The 21,691-nt window shown below is 44.5% G+C and overlaps 1 protein-coding gene across 2 annotated transcripts in view; it reads left to right on the forward strand.

Annotated features, from left to right (window-relative positions):
- Positions 1–21,691, forward strand: part of LOC124622554 (E3 ubiquitin-protein ligase ariadne-1) — an 85,992-nt gene that overhangs the window by 60,950 nt on the left and 3,351 nt on the right. For both annotated transcript variants that reach the window (XM_047148288.1, XM_047148289.1), the window contains exons 8-10: positions 338–542; positions 11,966–12,079; positions 12,607–12,719. In XM_047148288.1, the coding sequence (XP_047004244.1) occupies positions 338–542; positions 11,966–12,079; positions 12,607–12,719 (432 nt within the window). The remainder of the gene's footprint in view (positions 1–337; positions 543–11,965; positions 12,080–12,606; positions 12,720–21,691) is intronic.

The raw sequence follows: 21,691 nt of genomic DNA on the forward strand, positions 1-21,691 counted from the left end.
ACCAGACCTGTACTCCTCATCTATGTCAGTCATTGATGTAGTAGACATGCAACTGGGTTGTCGCTTTCCATATGTGTATATTGTCACACTTCCAACTGTTTTGTTAGTATTCTCTTGACACATAGCAGCCTTTTGTCTGAAAAAGCAAAATATATTTCGTATGACAAAAACAAGATATGTTGTTTGGTAATTTGTTCATTCACTCACTCTGTGCTCCCCTTCCTCTAATGGATTCAGTGTGTTTATATATTATAGTGTTCAAGCATTCTCTTTTTCAACAGTTACTTTCTTATGTTGGCCTTTGCATGTAATTGCAATTATTTACTTTTTAATATAGGTATAATTGCAATCGCTATGATGAAGAAGAAGCAAAAGCAGCAAGGGATGCTCAAGAAAGGTCACGTGCAGCTCTCCAACGGTACTTATTCTATTGTAACCGGTACATGAACCACATGCAGTCTCTCAAATTTGAACACAAGCTGTATGCCTCAGTGAAAGAAAAGATGGAAGAAATGCAGCAGCATAATATGTCATGGATAGAGGCAAGTTTTTATGCACTAATAATTTAACAGTTTGCAGATGAATTGCTGTGTGTGTGTGTGTGTGTGTGTGTGTGTGTGTGTGTGTGTGTGAATTGGAGGGGGGAGGGGGGTGTAGATTTGTGGTAAAGACCCTGCAATATCCTCAAGAACTAAAGAAAGTAATTAAAGAAAAAAAGGCACTATGAAGTGTAAAAATCATTTACACTTCAGTGAAAGCTATTAAAGTTTGAAATGAAGGTACACATAATGTGAAAAGAATTATGAAGTCAGAAAAGACTTCTCCACAGAGTGAGGAATCAATGGGATTATTGTCAGTTCCTAGGTTTAGCATTAGTGATTGTTTCATCTGGGCAAAAGACAGACAGAAAAATGTATGGCTAAGGATGTGCATATAATGTAAAGAGAAAAGAAAAGGCACTTTCAGCTAAAGACGACTTGCATTGTTTGGTGCACTATCATGAGGTCGATACAAGTCAAGATGACGTGCACACCTATTAATCTGATTGTAAAAATTTAAAAGATTCATAATGTCCATATTAAAAGTATCTGTCTGCTCTCAGAATTGTGTCTTCCACACCCCCATACACCTCTACCACAATTGCCTTTTTATTTTTCCTCATTTCTTTCTCATTTATCTCTTTATCTTGCATTTCTTTACCAGATTTAATCCTTACCGCTTATTTGCCATCTTTCTGCATCTCATTATGAGTTCTGTGGGATTTGAACTTCAGCTGCCATAATCCATTATTATTTTCGGGGTCTCTTCCTGCACTTAGTCCTCCCTACACCATCTGTGAATCTTTTCATGGACTTCCCTTTTCACCTTAATTTCCTAATGATAATGAAACTTTCAAGCTTTTTCATTGTTTTTGGTTCTGTAGAGCCTATTCCAGTTGTTATTTTAAAAGCTCATAAGCTGCCTTCTTTTGTTGCATTAAACATGTTCCATGTTTATTAAAAATTAAAATATGATCTCTGTTTTAAACAAACTTGTAAAACAGAAGTATAACAAAATATTAAAAGGATAACTGCATTGTCAGTATTATAAGCAACCATAGGAAACGAAATGGTTACGTCAAAACTGTGACAACCATTTGGTTCCCTGCAGTGTTTCCTTGTGTATGACTGAGCTAGGTGACACAATGGTTAGCTCACTAGACTCGCATTTTGGAAGGCAACAGTTCAAACCCGTGTCTGGCCATCCTGATTTAGGTTGTCAGTGATTTCCCTAAATTGCTTCAGGCAAATGCCGGGATGGTTCGCTTGAAAGGGCATGGCAGAGTTCCTTCCCTAATCCGGTGGAACTGATGACCTCGTTGTATGGTCCCCTCCCCCAAATTAATCAACCAACCTTGTGTATGGCTAACATTTGGTACTTCAATACACACTGTATCTCTTTAGATTAAAATCTACAAAGTAAGACGCTATCCTGTTTTGTCTGAACAGTTAAGTTACTCTCTATTATCACCATCATTGCAGGATACAAATGCTGTAGCGAAGCTGGAGAAGGTGCATGCCCATGCCACACAAACTTTTGATCCTCGACATAACCCATCCCCCTCCCTCTCTCTTTGCTTATTGCAACACACACACACACACACACACACACACACACACACACACACACACACACACCTCATTGTTCATTCTCACCCACGTTCCTGTACGTTTTTAACATATTTCTATGTTGTTTCATGCAGTTTCATTGTAATTTTGCGTATTTTTATGTATTTGTGCATATTTTTACATGTGTGTGCATATTTTTGCTTATCTGTGCGTGTTTGTGTGTGTCTTCACATGTTTTTTGTGCTTCTTTTTGCATCTTTTCTCTTATCCAGCTCCTCTCACAACCATAAGCACCTGTTTTGCCCATTTCTGCATCTTTCCCATTTCCTTTACACCAGAGAAGTATCCCTATCCCTGGCTAAAACCCAGTTCAACATCCTGTTTCTCAAATGCTGCCTAAACCTTGGAGTCTCTCCAAATGACCTAACTGTAAAGATTCCTCTCTCTGTATCCCACCCCTCCATTCACAATGACCTACACCTTTTCAGATTCCATCAATCCCTGGCCCTCACAAACCTGGTACTGTACAAACACATCTCCATGGCACAGACATCCCAGAACTACCTCTGCTCCCACCACAAGATACTACTACTCTGCAATCCCTACTTCATACATCACATCCATGAAATTGAATCCCTTGCTCTCCAGCACCTGGATGAGCATTCTAGACAACACTTCCGTAAGTTATCCAACTTGCTGACATCTTACTGCCACCTTGGGGCACCATTATCCAACCCCCATTGTACCCACAGTGCTTCCCCCAGGGGGCCCACATTCCTTTTGTGGGTACATGTGTGGTGTGCACGGGGCCCCGAGCTATTGCAGTCTCCTTTCCTTTCCAGGCTGCATTCACGTCCCTGTCCCTCTCCCTCACTATCCTTGCTCCTTTGTCCCTGCTCCCTCTTTTCCCTCTTAGTGGACTTCTTAAGGTTGACCTGGCTGTCCTCCTGGCTTTGTTTTGGTCTGTGCCATTTGTTAGTTTGCTGTTTCCATCTCCTTTCCAGCGTTTTTTTGGTCCCCTTGGGGTTTGTCCTCCATTTCCAAAATTTTCCATTCAGTGTGAGCCATTTGGGGATGAGCTCCCTACCTTGCTTCCATGGTACAGGTTCCTCTCCCCCTCCCCTCCCCTTTCCCTTTGCACCCTAGCCCCCCTCCTGCTAGGCCACCAGCATGGTAGCCAGTGTCACCAGCATGGTAGCCAGTCCGTGTGGTGGGGCTGTTAGGTACCCACTTTGCTGAGCCCCCTGAAACCACAGGGATCAAACTGCTAGTACTTGAGCTGTTAACACCTCGTGTATGCCCAGGAGTCGATGCTCGTCACTTTGGGGCACCATAACTCCCGGCAATGGCCGCCGTGCCAGATGGCCCTTGCTGTGGCTGGGTGGCACCAATGGAGTGAGCCCCTGATCAGAGTGGGTGGTACTAGGGCGGACGCCTTGTGCATGAAGCAACAAAAGCTTCACTATCCTGGCCATTCTGTGGCCGTCTCTAAGAGTGGTAGCAGGCGTGACACTCCTTCTGATTCTTCGGCCTTCCCCTTCCTGGCCACCCCCTGGAGGAGGGTCAAGCTTGCCAGCTTGGGTTGAAACCTTTCCCCCGTACCTGGTTTGTACTAGGACGGATGGCGGAAGTTTTGCCACGACCGAGCCTTTGTTTTGATTGAAGATAAGTATGATGAAGTGGAATCGATGAGTAAAGTGCGGTCCAGTGCTTTGCTCATAAAGACATCTTCTGCTGCCCAATCAAATGCCCTGCATGCTTGTGACTGTCTCGGTGACGTCCCAGTCTCCGTCACGTCCCACCAATCTTTGAACTTGGTACAGGGCATTATTTTCCACCGAGATCTTCTTCTCCAAACTGACGAGCAGCTCCGTGCTAACCTGGAGCGGCGTGGGGTTCGTTTTATCCGCCGTGTGCAGCGAGGCCCTCCAAACAATCGCACCGCTATGAGCGCTTTTATCCTGGCCTTCGAGGGGGATGTTCTCCCAGAGAAGGTCAAAGTAATGGTGTATCGGTGTGATGTAAAACCTTATATTCCACTGCTGATGAGATGCTTTAAATGCTTATGGTTTGGACACATGTCTTCATGCTGCACCACTTATCCCCTCTGCAGTGACTGTGGGTGGCCCCTCAATGAGGGAAGTGCCTGTGCTCCACCGCCAGTGTGTGTAAATTGTCGTGGCTAGCATTCTCCCACGCTCGCCTGTATGCCCGGTGTTTGTGAAAGAAAGAAGGATTCAAGAGTACAAAACCTTAGATCGGCTCACCTACTCTGAGGCTCGTCAAAAGTATGACCGGCTCCATCCCGTGTCTGTGACTTCTACTTTTGCTTCAGTTACGTCCATTCCCCATCCTACCCCCCTCCTCTTTCCAGCCCCACCCCATTCGCCCCATGCCTTCAGCCTCCTCCACCCCCTCCCCCTTCCCCTTCCCGTCAGTACCCATACCCACCCCTTCGGGTGCTGCTCCCCCTCCCCCCGCCAGAGAAGTACTCCCCTCCGGCAGCCGCCAGCACTGGAGCTCCCTCCCAGGGCTCCTCTTCCCGGCACCCTCCTAAAATGTGATCTACTGCTCCACATCGGCAGCGCAATTCGCGGCCAGTGGGCACCAAGATCGCCTGTTGTAATTCCGTGCCGCCTCCGCTGAAGTCTGCCCTTCTGTGCCTTCCCAAGAGAAGAAGCAGAAATGCAAAAACAAGGGCAAGGCCCCTCCGGTACTCACTGAGGTGCAGCCTTCCCCTCCTCCAGTCAATGAACCAACAGAGTCTGACCCCACCTATATGGATATTACCCCATCCCTATCGATGACGGATGGCAACTCGGTGGCGTGAACGACTCTGGTCCCTTCACTTCCTCTTTGGACTCCAGCTTGAGAATCCTCCAGTGGAATTGTAATGGGTATTTGCGTCACATTCCAGAGTTGAAGCTCCTTCTTTCCTTCTATTCTGTCGCTTGTATTGCCCTCCAGGAGACCCATTTTGTCAATTCTTACTCACGTGCCCTTCACGGGTTCCACACTTCCTGTCGGAACCGAATTGGCCCTTTACGGGCTTCTGGTGGTGTCTGCACCTGGGTTCACAAGGACATTGTTAGTAAATGGGTTCCCCTCCACACCACTCTCGAAACCATTGCTGTCAGGGTCCATCTGGCCACTCCAATCACAATCTGTAATCTTTACCTCTCACCTGACAGGCCGCCCACATCCGATGCCCTCACCACCTTTCTTAACAACTCCCTTTTCTCTTCCTGCTATTAGGGGATTTTAATGCCCACAACTCTCTTTGGGGTAGTGATTCGACTACTGACCTGGGCAGGACAGTTGAAGTTCTTCTGGCAGGGCTTGACCTCTGTTTACTAAACACAGGTGCTCCCACACACTTTAGTGTGGCGCACGGCACTTTCTCTACCATTGATCTCTCCATCTGCAGTCCTGGCCTTCTTTCCTTCATTCAATGGGGAGTCCACGATGACTTACGTGACAGCGACCATTATCCGATTGTTTTGACCTTTCTTCTGTGTCTCGCCCCATCTCCCTCCCAGAAGGGCCATATATAAGGCTGATTGGGGTGCCTTCTCCTCCGCTCCCATCCCCCCTGTATTGCCACACGACAGTGTTGAGGAATCTACTCAGACTTTGACTGCCGCCATCCTTTCAGCAGCTGTTTCAGCAATCCCTTCTTCTTCAGGTTCCCTACGCTGGAAGATGGTCCTCTGGTGGACTCTGGAAATTGCTGCGGTCATAAAAGACCGTGACTGTGCTCTCCAACACTTCAAGTGGCACCCTTCTACTGCTCTTCTTCTGGTCTTTAAACGACTCCGCACCCGGGCCCGCTACCTAATCAAGTTTCAGAAACGGATTTGCTGGGTATGATATGTAGCTGCCATAGGACCACACACCCCCTCTTCACAAATCTGGGCGAAACTCAGGCGAATTTTTGGCCACCGTCCTCCCACTGGGGTTGCAGGAATTTCTGGCATGGTGTTGTCCTTACCAATCTGGACTTTGTAGCAGAAAATTTCGCTCAGCACTTTGCTCAAGCTTCGGCATCGGATCAGTATCCGACCATGTTCCTTCTTCTGGAAGACCGCTCAGAACTACTGCTTTTGTCTTTTGTTTCTCGCTGCTCGGAGCCATATAATGCTCCATTCAGCGAGTGGAAATTTGCCAACACCCTCGCCATCGATGGCTGGCCACTATCGTATACTGACCCTCTTCAACCGTCTGTGGAGTGAGGGAGCTTTTCCTACCCATGGACAGGAAAGCATTGTTATTCTGGTGTTGAAGCCAGGGAAGCCGCCTCTTCGGTTGGATAGCTATTGTCCAATTAGCCTTCCAAACACCCTCTGCAAGCTCCTTGAATGCATGGTGAGTAGGTGGCTGTTTTGGATCATTGAATCCCGTGACCTTTTGCCATCAACTCAAAGTGGTTTTCACTATGGCCGCTCTACGGTGGATAACTTGGTCCACCTGGAGTCTGCTATCTGGTCGGCTTTTGCCCATAGGCAACACCTCCATGCAGTCTTCTTTGATCTGCATAAAGCCTATGACACCACCTGGTGCCACCACATTCTCACCACCCTTCACAAATGGGGCCTTCGTGGTGCTCTGCCCATTTTTATCCATAACTTCCTTTCTTGTCGCTCATTTCGGGTCCAAGTTGGCTGCTCCTACAGCACAGCACTCCCCATCGGCAAGAAAATGGGGTTCCACATTGTTCTGTGCTGAGCGTCCCTCTCTTTCTCATAGCCATTAATGGTCTGGTGACAGCTGTTGGGCCGATAGTGTCCCCCTCTTTGTATGCTGACGATGTTTGTATTTACCTCGCTTCCTCCATAATGAGCGCTGCAGAACGCTGTCTACAGGGGGGAAATCTGCCAGGCGCACTCATGGGCTCTCTCCCATGGCTTTCAGTTTTTGGCGGCCAAGACGTGTCGTGCATTTCTGCCGTCGCCGTACAGTCTGTTCCCATCCGGAACTGTTCCTCGATGGCCAGCCCCTTGAGGTAGTGGACACCCATCGCTTTTTGGGTCTGGTCTTCGATGCCCTGTTGATATGACTCCCTCATCTTCGCCAGCGGAAGAGGACGTGCTGGTCCCATATCAGTGTTCTTAGGTGTCTGTGCAATACCACCTGGGGTGCAGACCGCTCTGTTCTCCTGCGATTGTATCAAGCATTGGTGCAGTGTCGTTTAGACTGTGGAAGTCCTCTGCATCACCTTCGACGCTGCAGATACTAGACCCCATCCACCACTGTGGGATCCGACTTGCGACTGGTGCCTTCTGGACTAGCCCCGTACTAAGCCTTCTCGCAGAGGGAGGGATTCCACCACAGCGAGCTCTGCACAAAAAACAGCTGATATCTTATGCTATCCGCATTACTGCACCCCACAGCACCTTAATTATGGCCTCCTTTATCCAGACACGGAGATCACCCTGCCACAGCGGCGGCCACAATGTGTGCCTACCATGGCTGTCCACATTCAGTCACTCTTTTGTGAGCTCCAGCAATTCCCTTTACCGCCTCTCTTCTCTGCTCACACATGTACCCGTCCTTGGTGCGTCTCTCGGCTGCAGCTCTGTCTTCATCTCTCAATTTATTCAAAGGATTCTGTCCCTCCTATAGCTCTTCACCACTAATTCTACTGTCTCCTCAGTTCATTCCAGGGTTCAGAAGTGATTTATACTGATAGCTCCATAGTTGCTGGCCACACTTGGTTTGCTTACACCCATGCGCGAATCACAGAACTTCATTCCTTGCCAGATGGTTATAGTGTTTTTACTGCAGAATTGGTAGCCATCTTGTGTGCACTGGACCATATCTGCTCCTGCTCAGGACTGTCCTTCACTGTCTGTAGTGACTTATTGAGCGGTTTGCACACTATCGGCCAGTGCTTCCCTCGCCACCCATTGGTTCTCACTATCCAGGACCCCCTTTCTTTCCTTGCTCAATGTGGATGCTCGGTGGTTTTCATTTGGGCCCCAGGCCATGTTGGGATTCCTGGCAATGAACTTGCTGATTGACTGGCTAAGTTAGCTACTATCAGGCCATCTCTTGCTTTTGGCGTTCCGGAAATAGACCTTCGCTCGGCATATGTTGTCAGGTTTTGGGCTTTTGGGATGCAGAATGACACACACTTTCTTTGCCGAGAAGCTCAGGGCGATTAAGGATTCTACAACTCCGTGGCGGTCCTCCTCCTCCTGGGCCTCTCGTAAGGCCTGTGTCATCCTATGCCAGCTCCGCTTCGGCCATACTTGGTTGACTAACGGTTATCTCCTCTGTCGTGAGGGCCCCCCCCTCTGTGTCATTGTGAATCGATGTTGAATGTGGCTCACATCTTATTGGACTGCCCCAACATAGCCACCCTGCGTCGGACTTTTAGCTCCCCCAAAACTCCCTACCAACTCTCCACCAAATCCAGAGCTAAAACATTCTTGTAACACTGTCTTAAGCTTTCCACAAAACCCTCAGCTCCACAGATGTTTCAGTCCTACCCAAAGGCAGCCCTATACCCATATTTAACCATACTAGACTTGTCAAAGACGTACTCTCCTTCTCCCGATCCTTGCAATGGAAGCTCTTCTTTGCTGACAATCGTTGCAACCAAAACCACTGTAATTCCAACATTGCACCCTGCCTTTTCCACTTCATAACACCACCCAACCATGATCCTTGCCTCCCATCTAATCACCTGCTGGTCACCTTCCAGGAATTTCTTACTTCCAACTTAGGCTCGCTTCCTTCCCAGGACCCCTTCCTCACAACACCAACCTTTCAGTAGAAGAAAGAGCAGTCATACACAACCTCAAAACAAATCCTGACCTAATCATCCTATCTGCAGACAGAGAGTCTACCAATGTTGTTATGAATCACTTGGCAGAATGCCTCCATCAGTTAACTGACTATTCAACCTATAAACTCTATCAAACTGATCTTATCACAGAAGTCCAACACAAACTCCAATCAATCCCTGCTTAAAGTCTTAGGCCCTTCCCAGAACATCTCCCCTGAATTCATTTCCCTTTTCACCCCTATGGCACCCCACACACCCACCTTCTACATGCTGCCTAAAATCCATAAACCCAACAGTCCTGGATGCCCCATTGTGGCTGGTTATTGTGCTGCCACTGAAAGAATTTCAGCCCTCATTGACCAACACCTCCAACCAGTTGCCCATAGTCTACCCGCCCACGTCAAAGACATGAACCACTTTCTTCACTGACTCTCCATCACCCCCACCCCTTTGCCTCATGGATCCCTACTTGTCACTGTTAATGCCACCTCCTTATGCACAAACATCCCTCATTCCCATGGTCTTACCACTAGTGAACACTACCTTTCCCAATGTCCTTCAGACTCCGGACCCACTACCTCATTCCTCATACTCCTTACTGACTTTATCCTAACCCACAACTATTTCTCATTTGAAGGCAAGGCATATAAATAAACCTGTGGCACAGCCATGGGCACCCGCATGGCATCCTCCTATGCCATCCTTTTTATGGGCCGTCTAGAGGAGACTGTCCAAGCCTCCCAAACATCAAACTCTTGGTCTGGTTCAAGTTCATTCATGATATCTTCATGATCTGGACCCTTCATTCCTCCACAACCTTGACACCATCACATGGTGGTACTCAACTCAGCATGACACCTTCCTAGATGGTGAGCTCCTTCTTGCTCATGGCTGCATCCACACCTATGTCCACATTAAACCCACCAATCACCAACAGTACGTGCATTTTGACAGCTGCATCTCTTTCACACCAAAAAATCCTTCCCTTACAGACAGCCCGGCCACCTGGGAACAGTGTATCTGCAGTGACAAAAACTCTCCTGGTCAGTATACTCAGGGTCTCACCAAGGCCTTCTGACACAGGCACTATCCCCCAGGTGTAGTCTGCAAACAGATCTCCCGTGCCATTTCCTCTCACACGCCCAATCTTCCCACCACCCTCAAGAACCAGACACATAAGACTGTCCCCTTCAGCCAGTACCACCCTGGACTGGAACAACTGAACCACTTCCTTTGCCAAGGCTTTGATTACCTTTCATCATGCCCTGAAATGAGACATCCTACCCAAGATACTTCCCACCCCTCTATCACCCACCCTACCTCCACAACATCCCTTCCATCTCTATGCCACCCCCAATGTCACTCTCTTGCCACAAGGATCGTATCACTGTGGAAGACCCAGGTGCAAAGCCTGCCCAATCCACCCACAGAGCACTTCGTATTCCTGTCTTGTCACGGGTTTATCCTACCTCATCAGGGGCCGGGCCATATATGAGATCAGTCATGTCATTTACCAGCTTTGCTGCAATCATTGCACAGGTTTTTATGTTGTTATGACTACCAAACACCTGTTCACCAGTATGAATGGGCAGTGCCAGACTGTGGCCGAGAGCAAAGTAAATGTGACGCAACACGGAGTTGAACATAACACATTTGATTTCAGTGGTTACTTCACTACCAGAGACATCTGGATCCTCCCCTCCATCACCATCTTTTCTGAACTGCGCACTTGGGATTTATCCTTACAACACATTCTTCACTCCCATAATTATCCCGGCCTCAACCAATGGTAATTTACTGTCCCAACCCCCTCCACCCAACAGTTCCACCCCCTCAGTCCTGTCACCACCTCCCCATTCTCATCTCTGATACTGTTTATTTGCAGCCCTCTGCCGATGCATCCGCCTGTCTTTCCCTGCTCTTTTCCATTTTTTTCTTCCTTTTTTCCTCCCACTCCGTACCCCACAACATCCTGACACTATGCCAGTTGGTGGTCCAGTCCCTGCACCCTTCACCATACAGCATTCGTCTCTCTCCCCACCCATAGACTACCATCACTTCCCCTTCGCTGCCCCCTCCAAATAGCTGCTTCCATCCCACATCATGTTGTATTCTGGCCGAAGATGCTGGAGAGTTGGCGGTCATGTGTGCATGAGGTGTGTCCTTGCTTGTGTATATGAATGGCGTGTGTCTGTTTCTTTCACTGATGAAGGCTGTGGCTGATAGCTTCAAGCAAGTGTCTTTTAATTGTGCCTGTCTGCAACTTGATGTATTTTCCTTACAGTAAGTAGCAATTTGTCTTTTCCTACATTGTTGAAGATGCATGTTAGCTAGTTTATTGTACGCACTAATTTATTGAGTGCAGTCCTTGCCCTGATGCAGTCTTCATATCTATAATTTTTAAAATTGTCTTTTATAAATCATTTTCCCCATGAAAAAAATTAAAATTGCTCCTCTCTCTCTCTCTCTCTCTCTCTCTCTCTCTCTCTCTCTCTCTCCCTCTTCCTCTTCCCCTCCCCCTCCCCCTCCCCTTTTTCCATTATCTAAAAAGTACTGTCCATTTTTTATTAAAATGAATATATTCTCTTCATTAAAGTTACAAATTACTCAGTGGAGCTTATTACATTTTTGTGGAACTATCCTTTCAACATTTTTGGTCTGCACTGCAGATGCAACAGCAGCCAGTTTATACATAGCGGACTAATCTCAGTTCGATACTTGCATTTCCCAGCAGTGTGCTATCATCAACTGACTCAGAGGTTCGACTTTTCATTACTCCTGTCCTTTCAGACTTCACAGTCACACACACACACACACACACACACACACACACACACACACACACACACACACAGTTTTAATTTGTTACAAATTTGCATTAAAAGAATGTGCACATTATATTTTATTACATGTTAAAGAAAAGACGACCATTATTACTGCACAAAATGTCAAAAATTTAAGAGACCAGAAATTTCTTACTGTGATAATAGCTTAGATTTCATTGCATTGTCTCTCTCCCATATGATTTGACTTAACAATAGATATATGTATGTGCATATTGTTCCAGGTTCAGTTCTTGAAGAGAGCTGTCGACATCCTGTGTCAATGCCGCCAAACTCTGATGTATACATATGTATTTGCATATTATTTAAAGAAAAATAACCAATCAGTTATTTTTGAGGTACTTATTTTTTCACGTGTATATGATAAATGTCATCTGTTTTTAAATTTGGGTTGTCATTAATTAGCGGGAGTCTGTGACTTAGTTGTTTGCTGTGTTAGTCTTAGAAAGAACATTGCTAGTTCAGAACTTGGCTGATCTTTGATACAGTTTCACATCTGTGTGTGTCAGAAAAGCACAACCACAACTAACTTTGTTATGTAACCTTTTTTTTTTCCTTCATTGCAAAAAGCTAGTTCTATAGGCAACAAGATGGCAGTTAGCTATGGCAGTCACACAAATAGTTCTGTTTTCTACATTTGAAACTCTAGATTTTCTTTAGTGAACAATCTCCCACATCCAGGACACATCAGTCTGAGTTCTTTGTACAATAATGATAAGCTGGTGACTAACAAGAATTATATTGTACTTACATACGCTATTAAACACTGGAACATATAGTTTGGTGTAGGGATGTTGTAGTATTCAGTAACTAATTAATCAAAGTGTATGCTAAGTTCTCTTAAAACCTGTTTACTTCTTCCCAGGATAACCAAAGGGATTTGGAAAGTGCCACAGAAACATTATCAGAGTACTTGGAGAGAGATATTACATCTGAAAATTTGGCAGACATAAAGCAAATAGTCCAGGATAAATACAGGTAGGAGAACCGCAAAAAATTTGTTGCAACTTCTTCTAAAAATTTCAGTAGATACTGAGCTGTTGTTAAACATGATAAATTCCCTCACGATGTTTCCTTGCATTAGTTCTGCAAGGTAAGTTTGCTGTCTGTGTAAGTGCAAATCCCTTAAAGTCTGCAGGAAAACATTCTGCTAGGAGGTTGGTATTGACACACCTCCTCAGTACCCTTGAGATGACTAAGTAAACCTGTCAAGAGGTGTGCAGCGTATTTTGAACTTAACAGATTGTTCAGTCAAACAGTGGAAACTCCGGGTTGTAATAACAATAATATAAGGAAAATGTGGCAGGAAAAGGGAAGGCCTAGCAAGGTAAGGCCGGGGGGGTGGGGGGGGGGGGGGGGGGAGCGGGCAGGGACTAGAATGCCATTAGGCATAGCACCAGATAGCTGTGGGGCAGGGAGGGGGGAAACGGGCAGCGAAAAAGGAGAAGAGAAGGGAAGGGGAAAGATGGTCAGATGCGATGGCGGAGGGTGGAACACAAAGAGGGTAAAGGGATGACAATAGGGAGGAAGTGATCACACAGACGGGATGGACACTGTTAGGTGGAGGGTGCAGGGACTGTAGGTTGTGGTAGATTGAGCCTAGGATAATTTTGAGAGCGGAGAATGTGTTGTAAAGATAACTCTCATCTGCACAACTCATAAAAGCTGCTGGTGGAGGGGAGGATCCAGATGGCTCAGGTAGTGAAGCAGCCATTGAAATGAAGCCTATTATGTTTAGTTGCATGTTGTGCCACAGGATGGTCTGCTTTGCTGTTGGCGATGACCGTTTATCTTGGTTGGTAGTCATAACCAATGTAAAAAGCTGTGCAATGATTGCAGCAAAGCTGGTATGTGACATGGATTAGCCTGTGACAGGACTGGATAGGAAGTGTTGGCTGGGTGTATTGGGAAGGCCTTGCATCTGGGTCTCCCATGGGGATATGATGCCGCTCCCAATCCCAATCCCTTGCTACAGTTCAGTGTCTTACTTTTTTCTTTGTTCATAGTAGGAAACATTGAACGTTTTTGACAGAACCTACTGGATGTCAACCTTGTGGTTACAAATTGCTGGAATAGGCTGTGAATGTCAGAATAATATCTCACCACCTTTCCAAAGTAACCATGTTACTAATCTACTATTGGCTTTCCTTCACAGTTAACCCAATTGGGGCCATCTTGATACCACTCAGCCTCACAACAGCAAATACTATTAGGCTCTCAAATATGCTGTTGTCTGACATGCCCAGATGATAAGAGGATAGCATTGCAACTAGTTTTGTATAGTACCTAATTTCAGCAATCAGTTCTTAATTTCATAATATTTTCTGGATGTATTGCTGTTCTGTGGATTTTTGCCAAATTTATGGAATCCATTGACTTCATCCATTGTAATAGATATATTCGAGTCACAGGCAGGCCAATGGAAAGAAGTTAAACATTTAAGCTTTTGGACATAAAGTTCTTCTATGAAAGTAGAAAACACACATGCATTCACACAAGCACAACTTACAAACAAATGGCTGCTGGTACTGGCTGCTGTGGCCTGACTGCGGACTGCAACTGCGTTTGATGTGAACTGCAATTTGAGGGCATGGTGCAGGGAGGGGGAGGTTTGTGCTCCCTGTGAGAGCATGGTCACATGGTGGGGCAGGATAGGGCAGCTAGGTGCAGCAGAGTCAGAAGAACAGGACCGAAGGATACCTTGTAGAGCGACTTCCCGCCTGCGCAAGTCAGAAAAGCTTTTGTTGGTAGGAAGAATCCAGATGACACAGACAGTGAAGCAGTCATTGAAGGGAAGCATGTTGTGTAGGGCAGAGTTCAGCAACTGGGTCGTCCAGCTGCATCTTAGCCACAGTTTTTCGGTGGTTATTCATGCAGACAAACAGAAATGACTGTCTGTATGCCCCCGTACAGGTCCATATTTCGCTTACATTTGTAGTCCTTACACTAAATCTATGTTGATGGCAGTAGAATCATTCTGCAATCAGCTTTAAATGCCACTTCACTAATTTTTTTCAGTAGTGTTCCTGGAAAAGAATGTTGCCTTTGCTACATTTGAGTTCCTGAAGCAACTCGGTAATACTTGTGTGTTGATAGAACCTGCTGGTAACAAATCTAGCACCCTTTCTCTGAATTGCTTACATGTCTTCCTTTAATCTGACCTGGTGGTGATCCCAAACACTCGAGCACTACCCAAGACTAGGTTGCATGAGCATACTATATGCGGTCTTGTTTGCAGATGAACCACACTTTCCTAAAACTTTCTAAAAAAATCTAAGTCGACCATTTGCTTTCCCAGTACAGTCCTTAAATGTGTGGTACATTACACATTGTTTTGCAAAGTTATACCTGGATACTTAATTGACCTGACTGTGTCAAGCAGCACACGACTAATGCTGCATTCGAACATAGTGGGATTGTTTTTCCTACTCATCTGCATTAATTACACTTTTCACATTTAGCACTAACTGCCATTTATCACAAAAAATAGAAGTTTTGTCCAACTCATCTTGATCCTCCTACAGTCACTCAATGAAAACACTTTCCCATACACCACAGCTTCATCAGCAATCAGTCACAGATTGCAGCCCATCCTGTATGCCATATCGTTTAGCTATATAGAGAATAATATCTGTCCTATCACACTTCCCTGGGGCATGCCTGATGATACTTGCCAGGTATAGATGGGGAGTGTTATGCCATCAAAACTGGTGCCAGAGACAGGGAATCGTGTGGCATTGTTCTGGATGTCTTGTCCAAAAATTACCTTGAGCAGACCTGAACTTACCGAATCAGTTAACGGAGAGGAAGGTATCAGTGATCATAAGGCTGTGACAGCATCTATGATGCTGGGTCCTGCGAGAAATGTTAAGAAAGAAAGGAAGATATATTTGCTCAGCAAGGCTGACAGGATATAAATTTCAGAATATTTGGTGATGAGGACGCAGATGTGGTGAACAAATGGAAAAAATTCAAAGGCATCGTACAATATGCCCTAGACAAGTACGTTCCGAGTAAGGTTTTAAGGGATGGGAAAGATCCACCATGGTTTAATACTTTTGTTAGATAAGCGCTACATAAACAAAGTGCACTTCATCTCAGATTTAAGAGAAGTAAAAACCTAGTTGACAAACAAAAGCTGAACAAAGCGAAAATGAGCATAAGGAGAGCAATGAGAGAAGCACTCAATGATTTTGAAAGTAAGACATTGTCAACTGACCTGAGTAGAAACCACAAGAGAAATTGGTCGTATGTAAAATCAGTAAGTGGGTCAAAAAATCATCTATCCATTCTCTCAGTGACCACACTGGCACCGAAGTGGAAGATAACAGAGAGAAGGTCAAAATACTAAATTCGGTCTCCCAAAGTTGTTTCACCGCAGAAGATCGTAACACTGTCCCTCCTTTCAGTCATTGTGTGAACGTTGAAATGGCAGATATTGAGATAGCCGATCACGGAACTGAAAAGCAGCTACAGTTGCTTAGTAGTGGGAAGGCATCAGGACCAGATGAGAAACCTATAAGACATCAGGATCAGATGAGATACATATAAGATTCTATAAAGATTATGCAAAAGAAATTGCTCTACTTCTAGCAGTAATTTATCATAGATCGCTTGAGCAATGAAAGGTACCTAACGACTGGAAAAAAGTGCAGGTCAGTCCTGATTTTAAGAAAGGCTGTAAGACAGATCCACACAATTATAGACCTATATTGTTGATGTCAATCTGTTGTGGAATTATGGAACACGTTTTATGTTAAAGAATTATGATATTTTTCGAAAACAAACATCTCCTTTATAAAAATCAACATGGATTTCGTAAACAGACATCCTATGAGGCTCAGCTCGCTCTGTTCCTCCGTGAGAACCACAGCTCAGTGGACAATGGCGGTCAGGTTGATGCCATGTTCCTCGACTTCAGTAAGGCATTTGACAACATCCCGCATTGCCATTTAATGAAAAAAATATGAGCTTACGGAGTTTCGAAGCAGACGTGCGATTGGATTTGAGACTTTCTTGCAGTTAGAACTCAACAAGTCGCTCTTGACTTAACAAAACAGACAGCTGTAAAGGTAATATCTGGAGTACCACAGGGAAGTGTGATAGGACCGTTGCTGTTTACAATATATATAAATGATCTGTAGGAAGTGTCGGATGCTCTTTAAGGCTATTCACAGATGATGCAGTTGCCTACACCAAAGTAGCAATGCCAGAAGATACTAAGAATTTGCAGAACGACCTAAAGAGAACTGATGAATTGTGCAGGCTCTGGTAGTTGACCCTGAATGTAACATATTGTGCATACATACGAAAAGAAACCCACTATTGTACAGCTACACTATTGATGACAAACAGCTGGAGACGACGTAACTATCCAGAGCTATCTTAAGTGGAATGACCATATAAAACAGATAGTGGGAAAAGCAGACACAAGACTGAGATTCATCAGAAGAATCTTAAGGAAATGTAACTCATCCACGAAAGAAGTTGCTTGTAAGGCACTTTTTCGCCCAATTCTTGAGTATTGTTCATCTATCTGGGATCCCCATCACGTAGGACTGATAGAGGAGATAGAGAAGATGCAACGAAGAGCGGCGTGTTTCGTCACTGTATCTGTTATATGGTGTAATGTGTTGGCATCCTCTTAGGTAAAATATTCTGGAGATGCATCCCGCCCCCCAGGTGTGGATTTCTGACTGGGGCCTGCATGACGGGAGAATCACATCACCAGGAAAAAAACTAAACTGGTCCTCTATGAATTGAGCATGTACTGTTAGAATCTTTAATCAGATAAGCAGGTTAAACAGTTTAAAAAGGAAATGGATAGCTTGAAGTTAAATATAGTGGGAATTAGTGAAGTACAGGAAGAACAGGACTTCTGGTCGGGTGAGTACAGGGTTACAAATAGAAAGTCAAATAGGCATAATGCAAGAGTAGGTCTAAAAATGAGTAGAAAAATAGAAATGTATGTAAGGTAATGTGAACAGCATAGTGAATGGGTGCCATGCCCACCACACAGTAGTACAAGTTTATATGCCTACTATCTCTGCAGAAGATGAAGTATTGAAAGAATATATGACAAAGAAAAAAATCAATTATTGATAAAATTATTTAATTAGATAGATAACAAATCTACTCACCAAGCGGCAGCAGCACACACACATAAAAGACCGTTTTGATTGGCAAGCTTTTGGAGCCAGTGGGTCCTTCAGGCAGAAGGGTTGAAGGGGAAGGAAGAAGGGTGAAGGAAGACTGGAGAGGTCTAAGAAAAGGGGTAGATTTTGGGAAAGTCACACTTAACTGCAGTTCAGGGGAGATTTACCATATGGGATGAAAAGGAAAGACTGGTTGTTGGGGACTGCTTCGGACAAATTTGAAAACCTAAGAGCTTAAAGATGGAAAACAGAGCAGTATGCAAGACAGAGATCACTACTAAAAAATTGTGCACAAATTAATAATAGTGAGAAGCTAAGTGCATTGTATGTAACAAAGGTGGGAGGGGGCGGTGAAAAATAGATGAAAAAGACAATGAAAGATGTAAGAAATTAAAACGGAGTGAAGCAAAGAGTAGTGACAATGAAGAAAAGCTGAAACGGAAGAAATTAACGTAAGTTAAGGTCAGGTGGGTAAGGACATGTAGTGCTAGTTCCCACCTGTGGAGTTCTGAGAAACTGATGTCTGGAGGAAGAATCCAGATGGCACGTGTGGTGTGAAACAGGCACTGAGGTCACAAATGTCATGATGCTCTGCAACAGGATATTGTGAGTTGCCAGTATATACCCTCCACCTATGCCCATTCATCCTGATTGATAATTTGGTGATAGTCATGCCGATATAGAAGGCTGAACAGTGTTTACATAATAGCTGGTATATAATGTGTCAATTTGCAGGTGGCTCGCCCTTTGATAGGTTTTGTTTTGCCAGTTACAGGGCTATTATAGGTGGTGGTAGGAGGGTGCATAGGGCAAGTCTTGCAGCGGAGACGGTCACAGGGGTAGAAGCCATTGTTTCTATTTAGATACTGAGAACCAGAATGCGGTCGATAGTTTTCCCATCACTAGCGCCACAATGGTATTGGCTGCTGCTGTGGATCCTGTACTTAGTTGAGTCCTCTGTTTTGTGCAGCACAGTTGGCCGGAAAAATTCCTGGGGCCATGTCTCGGATCCCTTCCATAATTACTTCTCCGTCGGTAAGTCTCCACTTACCCATGGTTCTGGGTGACGTTCCCAAAATCTACCCCTTTTCCTGGACCTCTCCAGATTTTTTTCCTTTACCCTTCACCCTTCTTCCTTCCCCTTTATAACCCTTCTGCCTGAAGGAGGAGCCACTGGCTCCGAAAGCTTGCCAATCACAACAGTCTTTTACGTGTGTGCTGCTGCCGCTTGGTGAGTAGACTTTTTATCTATTCAATTAAATAATTGAAAGAATATATGATAAAACAGAATTATTAAGACAGTTACGAGACATGAAAATTTAATTGTGGTTGGAGACTGGAATTCATTAATAGGGAAAGTAAGTGAAAGGGAAAATAGTAAGAGAACATGGGCTACGGGATACAAATGAAAGGGGAAGCTGTCTGGAAAAATTTTGCACAGAGCATCATTTGATCAAGGTAGAAACTTGATTTAAAAATTGTAATTCAAAGTTGTATGCATGGAAGACACCCTGGGAGGTTTCAGATAGATTATATCATGGTAAGACGGTAATTTTGACATCAGATTTTAAAATGCAGAAACATATCCAGATGTCAGCGTGAACTGTGGCCATAATCCATTGGTTAGAAACCACAAATTAAAACCTTAGAAACTGAGACTTTTTGTTGTTTACAACAACAATCTCTCAATTTATCCAATTCTTATCTCTTAATGTTACCTTTGTGCAGTTTCTACAGCTTTAATCTGTGATTCACAACAACAAAAAGCAAATGAAGCAGGCAAAAGGGATTATAGACAACTAAAACATGAAATTGACACAAAGTGCAAAATGCTTAAGTAGATACAGCTATAACACATATGAGAGTGTGGAAGCATTTATAACTAGGGGAAAGATAAATGTTGTCTACAGGAAGATTAACGAGACCTTTGGAGAAGGGAGCAGCATCTGTATGAATATCAACAGCTCAGATGACAAGCCAGTACAAACCAAAGAAGGGAAATCTGAAAGGTGGGGGGAATGTACTGATGGGCCACAATGATATGACCATCTGCTTAGTAGCTGTTTGTCCATCTTTGGAACACAATACAGCAGTGATTCTGCTCAGCAAGAATTCAAGAAGCCCTTGGGAGGATTCTGGAGGTATGCTGCACCAAATGTCTTTGTAAAAGTCAAGTAAATTCAGCGCAGTATATTTTCGGCATCCCAGTTCTGTTCAATTGGGTTCACATAGCCAAATTAGTTGAGAAGACATGAGCTTGAGTTCAGTGCCTCACTCCTCGACTACTGCAGCACAGTTCTTGCCTTGTGACACAGACAGTTGTCCTGCTGAGACAGTTATCCTGCTGAGACAGTTATCCTGCTGGAACATGGCATCGCCATTGGAGAGAATGTTGAGGATCGAGGTATGCATATGGTCCACAGTAATCGTACATAGTCCATGGCCACTATCGTGCTCTTTAATTACTAGCACAGGTCCCACAAAATCCCAGGCAACTCTCCCCCGTAGCAAATATTGCCCTCACTAGCCTACATCTGTGACCTAGCTCACATTTCAGGCCGCCTGGATGGTGATGAATCCAGACAGTGTGTGCTGAACAGTGTGTACTGAAACACATACCGGCACCAACATTGTACTCTGTTGTGAGGTCTACCACAAATAGCAGCCTGTCCTGCTCCAGGGAGCAGGCAACTCGCCAACCTCTGTTTTCTTTGACGAAGTGTAGCTTCCGATATCTAATCGCATACACAAGGCTTCACTGTCCTTCAATTCCTTTCCGTAGGTGCTCATGGCAGTGGCACATGAACAGACACCTGCTTCGCCATTTCTGATAAGCTCATTCCTAGGTGCTGAGCCTGAACAATCTGCTATTTGTCAAAGTTGCTCATTGGATTTCCCAATTTGCAGACTTCTTTGTCACTAAAATCGTTCCTTTACATCTACATATCTACATATATATTCTGCAAGACTCCATATACACTACTGGTCATTTCCTTTCCTGTTCCACTCACAGGTAGCATGAGGGAAAAATTACTGTTTGTATGCCTCTGTACAAACCCTAATTTTTTGCATCTTATCTTCATGGTCCTTACACAAAATGTCTGTTGGTGACAGTAGAATCGTTCAGTAGTCAGCTTCAAATGCCAGTTCTCTAAATTTTCTCAATTTTGCTCCTTTAAAAGAATGTTGACTTCCCTCCAAGGATCCTCATTTGAATTCCAAAGCATCTGTGTAACACTTGTGTGTTCAAACCTACCAGTAACAAATCTAGCAGCCAGCCATTCAATTGCTTTGATGTCTTCCTTTAATCTGACCTGGTTCGGATCCCAAACACTTGAGCAGCACTCAAGAATACATTGCACTAGCATCCTATATGTGGTCTGCTTTACAGATGAAGCGCAGCTTACCAAAATTCTCCCAATAAACTGAAGTCGATCTGTTGCCATGCCTACAACAATCCTCACATGCTCATTCTACTTTACATCACTCCCCTTCACTTACATACTTTCCTCAGAAGGGCTATAGAATAGAAAGGGACTTCAAGAAATATTTTAGAAAGGGAAGAGGAAGTAAAGGAAGATGAGGAGGGTGATAAGATACTGCAAAAAGAATTTAATAGTGCACTGAAAGACTTAAGGTGAAATGCGGTACGTGAAGTAAATTACATTCCATCAGAATTATTGAGATCCTTGGGATAACCAGCCATGGAAAGACTGTTCCATCTAGTGAGGCACATGAAATACCTTCATACTTCCAGGAAAATGTAATAATTCAAATTCAAAAAAATACAGGTGC

Source organism: Schistocerca americana, chromosome 7 (assembly GCF_021461395.2).
Source record: "Schistocerca americana isolate TAMUIC-IGC-003095 chromosome 7, iqSchAmer2.1, whole genome shotgun sequence".
Taxonomy (NCBI): Eukaryota; Metazoa; Arthropoda; class Insecta; order Orthoptera; family Acrididae; genus Schistocerca; species Schistocerca americana.